The sequence below is a fragment of the Nerophis ophidion genome, linkage group LG09, assembly GCF_033978795.1.
Source record: "Nerophis ophidion isolate RoL-2023_Sa linkage group LG09, RoL_Noph_v1.0, whole genome shotgun sequence".
NCBI classification, from domain to species: domain Eukaryota; kingdom Metazoa; phylum Chordata; class Actinopteri; order Syngnathiformes; family Syngnathidae; genus Nerophis; species Nerophis ophidion.
In genome coordinates, this window is record NC_084619.1 from 48,835,455 (window position 1) to 48,851,900 (window position 16,446).

The 16,446-nt window shown below is 39.2% G+C and overlaps 1 protein-coding gene across 2 annotated transcripts in view; it reads left to right on the forward strand.

Moving 5' to 3' along the window:
• The window catches only part of fbxo28 (F-box protein 28), a 38,194-nt gene that overhangs the window by 5,600 nt on the left and 16,148 nt on the right, over positions 1–16,446 (forward strand). The window contains exons 2-3 of one of the 2 annotated variants that reach the window (XM_061911114.1): positions 3,679–3,732; positions 15,675–15,784. In XM_061911114.1, coding sequence (XP_061767098.1) covers positions 15,687–15,784 — 98 coding nt within the window. In that variant the 5' untranslated portion in view covers positions 3,679–3,732; positions 15,675–15,686. The remainder of the gene's footprint in view (positions 1–3,678; positions 3,733–15,674; positions 15,785–16,446) is intronic. The other variant, XM_061911113.1, reaches the window with a different exon arrangement.

Sequence of the window (16,446 nt, forward strand, 5' to 3'; positions counted from 1 at the left end):
GGCAATAAATACTGATAAAGTTGAGGAATGCTCATCAAACACTTATTTGGAACATCCCACAGGTATGCAGGCTAATTGGGAACAGTTGGTTGCCATGATTGGGTATAAAAGCAGCTTCCATGAAATGCTAAGTATTTCACTCACAAACAAGGATGGGGTGAGGGTCACCACTTTGTAAGCAAATTGTCGAACAGTTTTAGAACAACATTTCTCAATGAGCTATTGCAAGGAATTTAGGGATTTTACCATCTACGGTCCGTAAAATCATCAAAATGTTCAGAGAATCTGGAGAAATCACTGCACGTAAGCGAGGATATTACAGACCTTTGATCCCTCAGTCGGTACTGCATCAAAAACCGACATCAGGGTGTAAAGGACGTCACCACGTGGGCTCAGGAACACTTCATAAAACCACTCTGTTACCACAATTGGTCGCTACATCTGTAAGTGCAAGTTAAAACTCTACTTTGCAAAGCCAAACCCATTTATCAACAACACCCTGAAACGCCGCCGGCTTGGCTAGGCCCGAGGTCGCCTAAGATGGACTGATGCAAAGTGGAAAGGTGTTCTGTGGTCTGACGAGTCCACATTTCAAATTATATTTGGAAACAGAGGACATGGGGTCCTCCAGAACAAAGAGGAAAATAACCATTCGGATTGTTATAGGCGCAAAGTTCAAAAGCCAGCATCTGTGATGGTATGGAGATGTATTAGTGCCCAAGGCATGGGTAACTTACTGATCTGTGGAGGCACCATTAATGCTGAAAGGTCCATACAGGTTTTGGGGCAACATATGTTGTCATTCAAGCAACGTTATCATGGACGCCCCTGCTTATTTCAGCAAGACAATGCCAAGCCACCTGATACAACAGCGTGGCTTCGTAGTAAAAGAGTGCGGGTACTTTCCCGGCCGGCCTGCAGTTCAGACCAGTCTCCCATCAAAAATGTGTGGCACATTATGAATCGTAAAATACGACAGCAGAGACTCTGGACTGTTGAACGACTGAAGCTGTCCATAAAGCAAGAATGGAAAATAATTCCACTTTCAAAGCTTCAACTATTCGTTTCCTCAGTTCCCAAACGTGTTGTTAAAAGAAAAGGTGATGTAACACAGTGGTGAACATGTCCTTTCCCAGCTACTTTGGCACGTGTTGCAGCCATGAAATTCCAAGTTAATTATTATTTGCAAAAAAAAATTAAGTTTATGAGTTTGAACATCAAATATCTTGTCTTTGTAGTGCATTCAATTGATTATGGGTTAAAAAGGATTTGCAAATCATTGTATTCCGTTTATATTTACATCTAATACAATTTCCCAACTTCTATGGAAACAGGGTTTGTAATTAGGGGAGAGTTCGCTACATTATGCTCACCTGCTAAACACCTTTCTGCCTAATCCACCGTCTCTCCTCTCTGCCTGGCACTGACACTATGCACTGTGAATACGCACTACTGATTGGCTGATACATGTTCTCTGAATACGCACTGCTGATTGGCTAGTACCGCTCTGTGTGTATCCAGTCAGATGGTTCTTTGGGTTGGACAATACTGGGTGCTGCAGAGACCTACTGTCAGAGGCAGAGGCGGTACGAAGCGTAGCAGCTTGTTAAGACTTTAGGCGGTGGCTCTTTGTTGCTAAAGCGGCCGCCTTAACAAAGCGCTGCGGGAAACCCTGGACTTAAAAGAGTGCCTTGAGTAAGGCCTCAGTTATGTAAATCACAAGTTTAGACCCCAGTGTTCTATTTTTGGCTAGTAAGGTTGAATGTCAGTGCAAGGATCAGCCAATGTGTTTACAATTGTTCAAGTTCCAGTGTTTTTAGGAATTTGTTACAAAGATGTTTGTCCCTCAAGTTTTAAACTGAACTCGGGGGCTGTTATGGTGTCATTCCCTGGTCCGCCAGTTAGATATCCCTGTTGTAGTAAGTTGCAACTTGTATATCCTGGTGAGGACCAGATCTATTCTGTGTGGGGGTCCGTCTCTGGAAGAATTGAGACAGATAAAAAAACATTCACACTATGCATAATGATTTGTTATGTACAACAAGTATGTGATAAGGATCAAATTCATACCAAGTATTTAACAATACGGTTTCTTTATTTGCATTTCTCCTTATCGTTTAGTATGAATATTTTTTTTTTTTTAATTGTTTTAAATAAATTACAACACAGGTCTGATATAGAAAATAAATGTCACCATTTTCCTAATTTGTCCTTTTCACTTGTCCAGTGATTACAGCCTCTTTCACAATCAGCACTGGATGCTTGAAATGTGACACAAATATCCACACGCTATGAGATCTCCTTTAGCTCCTCACATCGGAGTGCTGCAGCCGCCATATCTGAGAATGTGCTGATGGAGCCTTGTTGAGGTTTTTGCTTCATGATTGACTTGAATTCAGCATTTTCACTGTTAATGGCCTCTATATGTAGGTGGTGGAAAATGGCCTCATTCTTCTCTACCAGTGTAGCAATAGGGCCTTTGCCACCAATAGTTCAGGAACTTTTGGTCCTTGGAACATCTGGGTTCCTCTAGGAGTGGCGGTTTGTGTTTTCGCTAAATTTCACAGCTCAGGGTAGTTTATACAAATCAGACTGATGACATATGGAAGGGTGGTTTAGTATATTTATATACTGATACCATGTAAATAAACGGACAATATTAGGTCAATTATTTTACAAAAAAAGAAGTTATTGAAATACAAGGCAATAATATACAAAACGATATGGTTTAAAAAATAAAGTGTGTGATGTCTTCTGTAATATTGCCACAGATTAGAAAATTACGTCTCTAATTGCTATGCTGATGTCAAATAACAGACAGCAACAAGAAATGATCTTGGATTGCGCTATGAACATGACGCTACTCCCAAAAATGTATTGAGTGGATGCATCTCTGGAGTAAAGAAAGGCATAGAGATCTTTCGAAGGAATTTTTGGACTGAGAATCATGAAAAAAATACTTTTAAATGTGTAGGAGTTAATTCATAAAGCAGCAAAGGCCCTATGGATTGGTGTAGTTTTGAATCCGAAGGAAAAGAGCGTTCACGCCCCGACCGGATATTGTTCCAGATTAAGTTTGCTCTTGTTCTGGACTATCGTGCCAGTTGTGTGGAATACGGAGTTAGGGTTTATCAGTTTGGAAATGCTTTGTAAAGAGGTTTGTGTAGGCTTTGATTACACTCCTTGTAATTTATAATACAGGTATCATTCTTTCATAGTTTATCCGGAATTCCGAATTAAGACGGCTTTCAATATTTCCTTAGCTACCTTATTAAATAAATCTTTCTTTTCCACCATTGATGCACTTCATAATCTGTTCTTTTATTTTGAGAAGCAAATAAACGGTCTCCTTTTCATTGCAATTGTTGCTGTTTTTATTGACACGAAGTCTCCCTCCCGCCGCATACCTCACCTCTAGAGATCTGGTTTCCAATCACATAATCCAGGTGTGTTAGTCCGAATTTTCAAAAACCAAACACGATCGGATTAAGGTGTTTCCATGAGCTGTAGGAGGCTCATTTAGGGCCAAACTATTCGATAAATCGGATTTATTTAGTGCATGGACACGTACTGACTAATTTTACAACATGTTATAAAATAAATAGTTTATATCTGATGTTGTTTACCTTCATTCCACTCGTGTGCTGTCTCCTTTTTTTTCACATGTACCCAACAAAGTCAGAGTAGTAAGCAACTGAGGTCACCGCTTCGAGTCCGGCTTCATACTCCTTCGTAAGTAAATATGTGTTAAAAGAGTCCGTCCAATTCTTGTAGCTTTGCGTAGCGAAACTAAGCTTGTATAAACTAAAACAACAATAAACTGCATATAGTGTAATGACTATGGCTGAGTAAAAACACTGAAATAGTTCTTCAGCACAAAGAGGCCCCACAAAAGTTCCTGCATTTCAAAAGCTCCTTTCGTTCTTCTTTCTGTCCGTTTTCATGTTTGTTGTAATGGCAATACACAAGAAATAAAGATGTTACAGCGTATATTCTTATGGCGGTCGTGTGTCTGAAAAAGGGGTTTTAGGACATCCCCAACTGTGTTCAACCAATCAGCGTTCGACAGCACAGCCCACCCCTGAAAATGTTCCGGGTAGTTTGGAGAAGTCCCAGCTAGCTAGGAGAAACTTAGAACTAAATCTACCTGGGTAGTTTTTGGTTTCCGTTGGGAAAGTTCCTGAAAAAGTTCCTGTGGTGCAAAAGGGCCTATTGTATGGTGGTAATTGGCCTTTTGTATGTGGCTCCACACTCAACATTATTGTCTGAGCTCAGTGATTCGATGTGAAATGCAGACCACTCTTTAATTTCAACCTCTGGAAAGTGAGCATCCAAGTGATCACAGAGCTTGAGGATAAAAAGAGTGATCTCTTTGGTATTTCTGCCAGCAGTTGATGAGGTCCTCATCTCTTCTTTGACTTGGTCACCCCACTGAACATCCTTCTCATCCCTTAAGTTACTGGTTATCAAATGGGGGTATGCGTACCCCTGGGGGTACTTGAAGGTATGCAAGGGGTACGTGAGATTTTTTGAAAATATTCTAAAAATAGAAACAATTAAAAAATCCTTTATAAATACTTTAACAAAATATGAATGTAAGTTCATAATCTGTGAAAAGAAATGCAACAATGCAATATTCAGTGTTGACAGCTAGATTTTTTGTGGACATGTTCCATAAATATTGATGTTAAAGATTTCTTTTTTTGTGAAGAAATGTTTATAATTAAGTTAATGAATCCAGATGGATTTCTATTACAATCCAAGAGGGCACTTTAAGTTGATGATTACTTCTATGTGTAGAAATCTTTATTTATAATTGAATCACTTGTTTATTTTTCAACAAGTTTTTAGTTATTTTTATATCTTTTTTTCCAAATAGTTCAATAAAGACCACTACAAATGAGAAATATTTTGCACTGTTATAGAATTAAATAAATCAGAAACTGATTACACAGTGCTATATTTTACTTCATCTCTTTTTTTTTCAACCAAAAATGCTTTGCTTTGATTAGGGGGTACTTGAATTAGAAAAATGTTCACAGGGGGTACATCACTGAAAAAAGGTTGAGAACCACTGCCTTAAGTATTGGGAAAGCACCTTTTTCAATGTTTTCCCTTGCAAAGCAGTGTTCTTCTATCACAATCAGGTTGCGTCTTAGAAAAGAAAGGGAGAATTGTGCCAGATTGGCCAAAACATCTCCCAGAGCAGTGAGAATAACCCTTAACTTAGAATCACTCAGCTAGAAATGTCATTTATCGGCCGATAATATCGGCAGATAAATGCTTTGAAATGTAATATCCAAAATTATTTGTATCCGTTTCAATATGAAAAATGTATGACTTTTCAAAACGCCGCTATGTACAGAGAAGTACAAAGCGCCAATAAACCTTAAAGGCACTGCCTTTGCATGCCGGCCCGGTCCCTAAATATCTACGGCTTTTCACACACACAAGTGAATGCCATGCATAATTGGTCAATGGCCGAGTATACGTTCTAACGCAGTCGCTTTTTTTGGAATTGGGGGTTAAATCACCAAAAATGATTCCCGGGTGCGGCACCGCTGCTGCCCACTGCTCCCCTCTGATCAAGGGTGATGGGTCAAATGCAGATAATATAGTCGCCACACCTAGTGTGTGTGTGACAATCATTGGTACTTTAACGTTTAGCTGCGGGCATTACACTACAGGCGCTCCTCACTCTTTGTTGTCTCTCCTTCTCACAGAGAGATAAAACAAGCGCACCTTCTTACAAACCCCGTTTCCATATGAGTTTGGAAATTGTGTTAGATGTAAATATAAACGGAATACAAGGATTTGCCAATCTTTTTCAACCCATATTCAGTTGAATGCACTGCAAAGACAAGATATTTGATGTTCAAACTCATAAACTTAATTTTTTTTTGCAAATAATAATTAACTTAGAATTTCATGGCTGCAGCACGTGGCAAAGTAGTTGGGAAAGGGCATGTTCACCACTGTGTTATATCCCCTTTTCTTTTAACAACACTCAATAAACGTTTGAAAACTGAGGAAACTAATTGTTGAAGCTTTGAAAGTGGCATTCTTTCCCATTCTTGTTTTATTTAGAGTTTCAGTTGTTCAACAGTCCGGGGTCTCCACTATCGTATTTTACGCTTCATAATGCGCCACACATTTTCCATGGGAGACAGGTCTAGACTGCAGGCAGGCCAGGAAAGTACCTGCACTCTTTTTTTACGAAGCCACGCTGTTGTAACACTTGTCTTCCTGAAATAAGCAGGGGCGTCCATGATAACGTTGCTTGGATGACAATATATGTTGCTCCAAAACCTGTATGGACCTTTCAGCATTAATGGTGCCTTCTCAGATGTGTAAGTTACCCATGCCTTGGGTACTAATACACCCCCATACCATCACAGATGCTGGCTTTTGAACTTTGCGCCTATAACAATCCGAATGGTTATTTTCCTCTTTTTTTCTGGAGGACACATGTCCTCTGTTTCCAAATATAATTTGAAATGTGGATTTGTCAGACCACAGAACACCTTTCTACTTTGCATCAGTCCATCTTAAATGAGCTCGGGCCCAACGAAGCCGGCGGCGTTTCATGATATTGTTGATAAAGGGGTTTTGCTTTGCATAGTAGAGTTTTAACTTGCACTTACAGATGTAGCGACGAACTGTAGTTACTAACAGTGGTTTTATGGAGTGTTCCTGAGCCCATGTGGTGATATCCTTTACACACCGAAGTCGCTTTTTGATGCAGTACCGCTTGAGGGATCAAAAGTCCGTAATATCATCGCTTACGTGCAGTGATTTCCCCAGATTCTCTGAACTTTTTGATGATTTTACGGACCGTAGATGGTAAAATCCCTAAATTCCTTGCAATAGCTCGTTGAGAAATGTTCTAAAACTGTTAGACGATTTGCTTACAAAGTGGTGACCCTCACCCCATCCTTGTTTGTGAATTACCTAGCGTTTCATGGAAGCTGCTTTTACACCCATTAATGGCACCCACCTGTTCCCAATTAGCCTGCACACCTGTGGGATGTTCCATATAAGTGTTTAATGAGTATTCCTCAACTTTATCAGTATTTATTTTAACTTCTTTGTGACGTGTTGCTGCCATCAAATTCTAAAGTTAATGATTATTTGCAAAAAAAAAAAGTTTATCAGTTTGAACATCAAATATGTGGTCTTTGTAGCATATTCAACTGAATATGGGTTGAAAATGATTTGCAAATCATTGTATTCCGTTTATATTTACATCTAACACAATTTCCCAACTCATATGGAAACGGGGTTTGTACATATGTCACATACGTATACGCCCTTGTGGAGCAGAAAGGTAGCGACATGGGTAACGTTAGCTGTGGTACGAGTGGTAATACGAGAGAAAGAATGTGCAAATTTGGTAACAAAGGAAGGAAGAATTAATTCCGAAGAAAAACATCAGGGGGTCCATCATCTGCCGGTGGTTTGGCTTCAAGTTGGAATATGTCGAACGGACAACCGTAATTTGTCAAGTGTGGGGCAAAAGCGTTGCTACAAAAAGTAGCATTCCTAATATGTAGCATCATTTGAAACTGCATGTCAACATGTCCGTTGGGTGCCACACCAACAAAATGCCGAGGCAACCATTTCAACATCAACACCGTATGAAGAAAATTGTCAATAGCAGAAGGAGATAACGTCCGCAGGAACCTACCACATAGCGAAGTACATACGCTTTTTGATTTTCTATTATGCAGCTCATTTTTATTTGATAGTTATTGAAATATCTTGTGACATCATGCACAAAAATGCACTTAATTTGTTTTAAACTATTGTAGTGGCGTTGTGTATAAAAAGTGCACTTTAATTTAGTGTTGTTTTGATTTGTCATCTTAGTGACATCATGCACAAAAGTGCACTCATAGTTTGTTTTAAAGTGTCTCTGACAATCTGCAACTTTTTGTTTGGTATTGACATGAATGTTTGTGCCACTGCTTAATAACTGTTTGATAAATACAGTTTTGGTCAATTGACTTAGTTGTGATTTCCCTCTCTGCATGCAAGTTTAAAATGAGCATATATAAATGCAGTATGAACAACATTGTTTTAATGTAGACACATAGAATCATCATACTGGTGTGATTATATACATCACGTGTTAATTGAAGGCTAAAGCAAAATATCGAGATATACAGTGCCCTCCATAATTATTGGCACCCCTGGTTGAGATGTGTTAAAAGCCTTAAAATAAATTCAGTGTTTATTGCAGAAGAATACTGTCACACTGAAAATTGTAGGAAAATGTAGCCTTCAACTCAAATGAATTGTAAGAAAATAAAAAAATCCCTGACTAAAAAATAATTATTTTTCATTAAATCACCTGTTCCACAATTATTGGCACCCTTAACAATTCCCAGGAAATAAATATAATTGAAGCATTTCTGTCATTTCTACAGTAGTTTACAAAGTTTACCAGAGTACGTAGGAACATTTAATTAGTAATTCATCACTTCCTGTTTCCCTGGGGTATAAATATGACGTGACACCGAGGCCATTTCTCTTATCCACTCTTAAACATGGGAAAGACAAAGGAACACAGCATACAAGTGAGGCAGATGTGCGTCGACCTTCACAGGTCAGGCAGAGGCTACAAGAAGATTGCCACTCAACTGCAGCTGCCCATATCCACTGTGAGAGGAATAATTAAGAAGTTCAAAACAACTGGAACAGTGGTAAATAAGCCTGGACGAGGACCCAAGTTTATTTTGCCACCACGCACAGTGAGGAGGATGGTAAGAGAAATCAAAAGATCTCCAAAGCTCACTGTTACAGAATTACAACAAATGGTAGCATCCTGGGGTCACAAAGTCTCCAAATCAACCATCAGGCGCTGTCTACACGCCAACAAGCTGTTTGGGAGGCATGCACGGAGAAAACCTTTCCTCACTCACAATCATAAACGCAAGCGTCTGGAGTTCGCCAAACGGTATTGGGGCTTCAACTGGGACCGTGTGCTTTGGTCAGATGAGACCAAGATTGAGCTTTTTGGCAACAAACACTCTAAGTGGGTCTGGCGTACCACGAAAGATGCGCATGCTGAAAAGCACCTCATACCCACTGTGAAGTATGGGGGTGGGTCAGTGATGCTGTGGGGCTGTTTCACTTCCAAAGGCCCTGGGAACCTTGTTAGGGTGCATGGCATCATGAATGCTTTGAAATACCAGGACATTTTAAATCAAAATCTGTTGCCCTCTGCCCGAAAGCTGAAGCTGGGTCGTCACTGGGTCTTTCAGCAAGACAATGACCCTAAACATATGGCCAAATCTACACAGAAATGGTTCACCAGACACAAAATCAAGCTCCTCCCATGGCCATCTCAGTCCCCTGACCTCAACCCCATTGAGAACCTGTGGGGTGAGCTGAAAAGGAGAGTACAGAGGAGAGGACCCAGGTCTCTGGATGATTTAGAGAGATTCTGCAAAGAGGAATGGCTGAAAATCCCTCTTTCTGTCTTTGCCCATCTTGTGAAACATTATAGGAGAAGATTAGGTGCTGTTTTGTTGGCAAAAGGGGGTTGTACAAAATATTAACACCAGGGGTGCTAATAATTGTGACACACATTATTTGATGTCAAATAATTATTTCTTTATGTGGGATTTTTTCCCCACTGAATAAATGCACTTGTATTGAAGGTTGGATTTTTCTCTTTTTTTCCATTAAGGTCCCATATTATTTAGAAAAAAAATAAAATAATTGGAAGCTAAAAAACACATCTCAACCAGGGGTGCCAATAATTATGGAGGGCACTGTATATCGTGTATCGTGGCATGGCCTAAAAATAACGAGATATTAAAAAAAGGCCATATTTCCCCAGCCCTAGTTGGCACTACTGGTCACCTCTTTATAAATCCGACACAGCGTTAGCTTGCAGACCAAGAAAACAAGTCAACAAGTGTGGCACGAGAAGCACGCACGTATGTTGACAGCAAAAATGCAAATGGGATTGGTTGGTTGTGAACTGAATCCTATTTTTGGCAGCAGTGCTGGTCATCCTTGCCAGTGAAGCACCGCGGTGTAACGCTGCGGCTGCTGCAGGTGCCTGTCATCGTTGCAATGTCTGTTTTTACCACTAGCTGTTTTAAAGTAATTAAAGGCCTACTGAAACCCACTACTACCGACCACGCCGTCTGATAGTTTATATATCAATGATGAAATATTAACATTGCAACACATGCCAATACGGCCTTTTTAGTTTACTAAATTGCAATTTTAAATTTCCCGTGAGTTTCTAGTTGAAAACATCGCGGAATGATGACGTGTACGCGTGACGTCACTGACTGTAAGGAAATATTAGCGCTGCGCACACACACAGCTAAAAGTCGTCTGCTTTGATTGCATAATTACACAGTATTTTGGACATCTGTGTTGCTGAATCTTTTGCAATTTGTTCAATTAATAATGGAGAAGTCAAAGTAGAAAGATGGAGTTGGGAAGCTTTAGCCTTTAGCCACACAAACACACGGTGATTCCTTGTTTAAAATTCCCGGAGGCGAAGCTTTCCTATGGATCAGAGCGGTCAAGCGAACATGGATCCCCACCAAATGTCAACCAGTTGTTTTCGGTGAGAAAATTGTGGTTAAAAGTCGCCACTTACCGGAGATCAGCTGAGCTTGTGCCGTCCATACAGCTGCCGTCGACTTCCCTCAGACACTGGCCTCAAGACACCCGTGGACACACCCCTCCAACTATCAGGTACTATTAATCTCACTAAAACACTAGCAACACAATAGAAAGATAAGGGATTTCACAGAATTATCCTGGTAAATGTGTCTAAAAACATCTGAATCTGTCCCAATGCAATTGCCTTTTTTTTTTAAACATGATTTTTTTTTTTTTCTAGTCCTTAGCTATCAATATCCTCAAGCACGAATCTTTCATCCTCGCTCAAATTAATGGGAAATTGTCGTTTTCTCTGTCCGAATAGCTCTTTTTGTTGGAGGCTCCCATACTTGATCATTTCGCGATATTGCCATATTTTTGCTGAAAGGATTTAATAGAGAACATCGACGATAAAGTTCGCAACTTAAGGTCGCTAATAAAAAAGCCTTGACTTTATCGGAAGTCGCAAACGATGACGTCACAAGGGTGAGGGCTCCTCACGTCCTCACATTGTTTTTAATGGGAGCCTGCCTCCAGCAGAAAGTGCTATTTCGACCGAGAAAACGACAATTTCACCATTAATTTGAGCGAGGATGAAAGATTTGTGAATGAAAGTATTGAGAGTAAAGGACTAGAAAAAAAAAAAAAAGTAAAAAAATAAAATAAAATAGGCTATTGCAGATGTTATTACACACATTTACTATGATAATTATGGAAAATCCCTTTTCTGCCCATTGTGTTAGTGTTTTAGAGAGATTAAATTGTACCTAAAATCGGAGGGGTGTGGCTACGGGTACGTGTGTTGACTCAGTCTGTCTCTGTGGCAGTCACGCTGCTGGAAGCTCCGCTGATGTCGCCGGTAAGAGCAAACTTATTACCACAATTTTCTCACCGAAAACTGCTGGTTGACATTTGGTCGGGATTCATGTTCGCTTGACCGCTCTGATCCATAGTAAAGCTTCGCCTTCGGGAATTTTAAACAAGGAAACACCGACTGTGTTTGTGTGGCTAAAGGCTAAAAGCTCCCACCTACATCTTTCTACTTTGACTTCTCCATTATTAATTAAACAAATTGCAAAAGATTCAGCAACACAGATGTCCAGAAAGAATTATGCGATTAAAACAGACTACTTATAGCTTGGATCGGGCTGGAAAATAATGTCCGCTACAACCAGAGACGTCAAACGACGCGTCATCATACGAGTCATCATACCGAGACATTTTCAACAGGACACTTCGCGGGAAATTTAAAATTGCAATTTAGTAAACTGAAAAGGCCGTATTGGCACGTGTTGCAATGTTAATATTTGATCATTGATATATAAACTATCAGACTGCGTGGTCGGTAGTAGTGGGTTTCAGTAGACCTTTAAGTAGCATTACAAAGCGATACGTACTTAATGCGTGTTTATTTTTTTTTACTTTTCAAAGTGAATTTCATTTCATGCGCCGCTTCAAGGGGCTGTTAGCTTTTGAAAAATGCCACTGTGATCAAATTGCAAACAATATAACAAGATCACCATTGGCTGGCTTATGTTACCATTCATGGTTTAACAAAACATATACATGTATGTGCTAAAACTGTCTGTATTTTCCACAATTACTAAGATTGTGTAACAATTTTTTTACCGGCCCCAATAAAATGATTGTGTCTCTTCGACACATGCGCAGAGAGTGCGTGCACAAATGAAAAAACAGTCCAAGAGAAGCAACAAACAATTGGCAGTCATGTTGCTATGGTGGAATATACATTGTTATGGGCTGGGCGATATGGCCTTTTTTTAATATCGCAATATTTTTAGGCCATATCAGACCGCGGATCACGTGTGCCGAACCGAAGATATTGATCTGAACGGCTCACGGATCAATGTTGATCCGTTGCATCACTATTTGTTAAAATATTCGCACCTTCTTTCTCTCGTATTACCACTGGACTGGGAGGAGAATCAGCACCTCCGAGTCTGCTAGCATTACAGCTAACGTTAGCCACGCTGCTACCTCTCTGCTGGGCGAGGGCATATACGTATTTGACGTATGACGTGACATAATGTGGCTTGTGTAAGAATGTGCGCTCGCTGTTTGTGAGAAGGAGACACAAGAAGGAGTGGGAAGAGCCTGTAGTGTACTGCCTGTAGTGAAATGCCCGCAGCTAAAAGCAACTGCGTGAGAACGTATACTCGAATATTACGATATAGTCATTTCCTATATCGCACAGATTCAAACCTGCGATATATCGATATATCGCCCAGCCCTACATTCAGTGATACCTAATGCTAGCTATCCAAATCGGTATCATTACTCGATATATCGCGGGTTTGTCTCTGTGCGATATAAAAAATGACAATATCGTGATATTCGGTTATACGTTCTCACGCAGTTGTTTTAAGCTGCGGGCATTACACTACAGCCGTTTCACACTCTTCCTTGTCCCTCCTTCTCACAGAGATTTACAACAAGCGCACTTTCTTACATACGTTACATACTGCAACGTCATTACGTCCTCGAGGATTAGAGAAGTAACATTAGCTGTGATACTAGCGGACCGCTGCAAATGGTAATATGAGAGAGAGAAGGTGCGAACCTGGTAACAAATGAAGGAATAATTAATCCCAAGAAAAACGTCTGCCGGTGGTTCGGCGTCAAGTGGGAAGATGTACAACAGACAACCGTAATATGTCAAGTATGCAGCAAAAGCGTTGCTACAAAAAGTATCGGCACTGCTAATTTGTGCCATCGTTTGAAAAGTCATCCGCTAGAGAATGAAGAGTGCTTGAAACTCAGCATGTCAACATCTCGGCCGGTGCCACACCTACAAAATGCCCAAGCAACCATTTCCAGATTAACACCGTATGAAAAAAATAGTCAACAACAGAAGGAGATAACGTCCGCAGTAACCTACCACATAGCGAGGGACATACACTATTTGATTTCCTATTATGCAGCTCATTTTTATTTGACAGTTATTTAAATATTTTGTGTGACATCATGCACAAAAGTGCACTTTATTTGTTTTAAACTATTGTAGTGGCGTTCTGTACAAAATGTGCACTTTAATATAGTGTTGTTTTGATATGTCATCTTAGTGACGTCATGCACAATAGTCCTCTAGTAGCTTGTTTTAAAATGTCTCTGAAAATCTTGCACTTTCTGTTTTGGAATTGACATAAATGTTTGTGCCACTCCTTAATAACTGTTTGATAAATACAGTTCTGGTAAATTGACTTAGTTGTGATTTCCCTATCTGCATGAATGTTTAAAATGAGCATATATTAATGAAGTATGAACAAGAGTGTTTTAATATAGACACATAGAATCATCATACTGCTGTGATTATATGCATGAAGTGTTAATTCAAGGCTAAGGCAAAATATCAAGATATATATTGTGTATCGTGACATGGCCTAAAAATATTGAGATATTAATAAAAGGCCATAACCCCCAGCCCTCGTTAGTACATAGTTATGTCATACGAGCCGGAAGAGGGCGGGATATAAGGCTTAAAATACATGGGGAAAGTCAGTGTCGGCGCTGGGAATTTTCAAAATGGGGTCCCGGGGACTCCATCAAGTCATAAAAATCGGTTCCCACAGTAAATGTTTGGGATCCCACTTTTTTGTTAAATTTTTAAAAACAAATGATGAATGTAAGCATTATCCTATATAACTTATAACTCGTATTTTATATTTTGTTTTGGAAAAAGTTTGTCATAAACATAACTTAATTCATTAAAAAATTATACATATTTTTTTATGCATATATATACATTTATTCAGTTATAATCATTCATTCACTTTCTTCTTTCCTTCATGGATCTAAACTTTACCGCTGCTGGTAATTGTATTCTATATTTTCATTTAATAAGTTGTAGGTGTAGTTTTTTTCAGTATAAAAGTGTAAAAATATTATTTTGCTTCGGCCATGAAATGATGATAATGGTGTGCCAGGGCATACATACATCTGGCAAATTCAATTTATTATTCTCACCTGTATGTGTAGATCATCAGTCGTTTCAAAACAACCACACCTACACTTTCATGTCAAATAATGTCAACAAACATATAATCTATTTACCATTCTATCTTTGTAACAGCCATACTATTTACATGTGTGTGTTTAAACATGTTTATCTTCCATTTTAATTTGTAATTGTTTTAGTGTTTAATGTTTTTTTGAAGAAATACAAATTAGGTGGTCATTAATTACACTTCCGGTTTATGTTTTTTTTTAATTTTAGCTTACCTATTTAAGTTGAGTAGCAACGTTACAATTACCGGCAAAAAAAAAATTGCTTTTAACGTCCATATTTCCTTTTTAACATAAGGTACCTTTTTGAAAAGCCAATCTTAAAACAACCTTTTTACATTAAAACATCATAAAATGCGAAGTAGAGAGAATAACTGCGCATTATACTATGATACTATCAGACCATAATGGAGTTTTTTTCTGAATTAAATGCTACACAAATGTAATGCTACATTATGGCCCCTCGCCTCAAAAGGACATTCAAAAACCATGATGGAATTTACAGATTGACTTCATATTTCAGGATTTTAAACACAGCCAATACAAATGCTGATATTTACAAGTAAAGTAAAATTAACTTTTCTCTGTGAGTATTTCGCGTGAGGATTTTTTCGTCGTCTTCATACAGACCCGAAAGTTCCGATGTCGAGGCACTTCCGGAAAATGTGAACTATGTCATCCACCTATTTGTTTGTCTATTGGTACAAAAATAACCCTACACAGACAAAATTACCCATGTGGAAAATCACCTCAATTGGCACATACCTAAACTTTTTCAGAGATTGTTAGCCTCTGGTACGACTACGCAAGTACGCAAAAATCAATGACAACAGCATATGTCGATGTGAATCGGCCAATCAGAGGGACGTCAACTTAAAACAGTTATGCTGTTCAATGTGGTCGAAAATCAGCCAAATATATTTTCCATTTTTATTCTTATTAAAGTATTTCTGATTCTGATTATAGCCAATGACAATGCACCTGTTTTACATTAGGTATGTCTTGTTTGTGTCCTACAGGTATGTAAACGTATGGATATGATCTGCCAACGTGTTCTTAATCAGGGCTTCCTTAAGGTGGAGCGTTATCACAGCATGTGTCAGAGACAAGTCAAAGCTCAACTTCCTCGGTAAGTAGAACACCAGTGCAACTCATGATATTAACAAGTGCTTACACAGAGGCTGAACCCATCCCAGATCAATAATTGATTATTTTGTATTTGCGCAGGGCATCTGAGTTTTTTGGGTTTAGTAGTTAATTTAGTGCTTCTCATACATTCATTTAGGACTGGGCGATATATCAATATACTCGATATATCGCGGGTTTGTCTCTTTGCGTTATAGAAAATTACTATATCGTTATATTTGAGTATACGTTCTCACGCAATTGCTTTTAGCTGCGGGCATTACACTACACGCTCTTCCCACTCTTGTCTCTCTTCACAGGGATTTAAAACAAGCGCACCTTCTTACATACGTCACATATGTATACTCCCTCGCGGAGCAGAGAGGTACCAGCATGGTAACATTAGCTGTGGTGCTAACGGAGCGGTGCGAGTGGTAATACGAGAGAAAGAAGGTGCGAATCTGGTAACAAATGAAGGGAGAATTAATTACCAAGAAAAACAGCACGGGGTTCATCGTGTGGCGGTGGTTTGGCTTCAAGCGGGAATATGTCGAACATACAACCATAATATATCAAGTAAGTGGCAAAAGCGAACAAAAAGTAGCAGCTCTACTAATGTAGCATCATTTGAAAAGTCATCTGCTAGAGAATGAAAAGTGCTTGAAA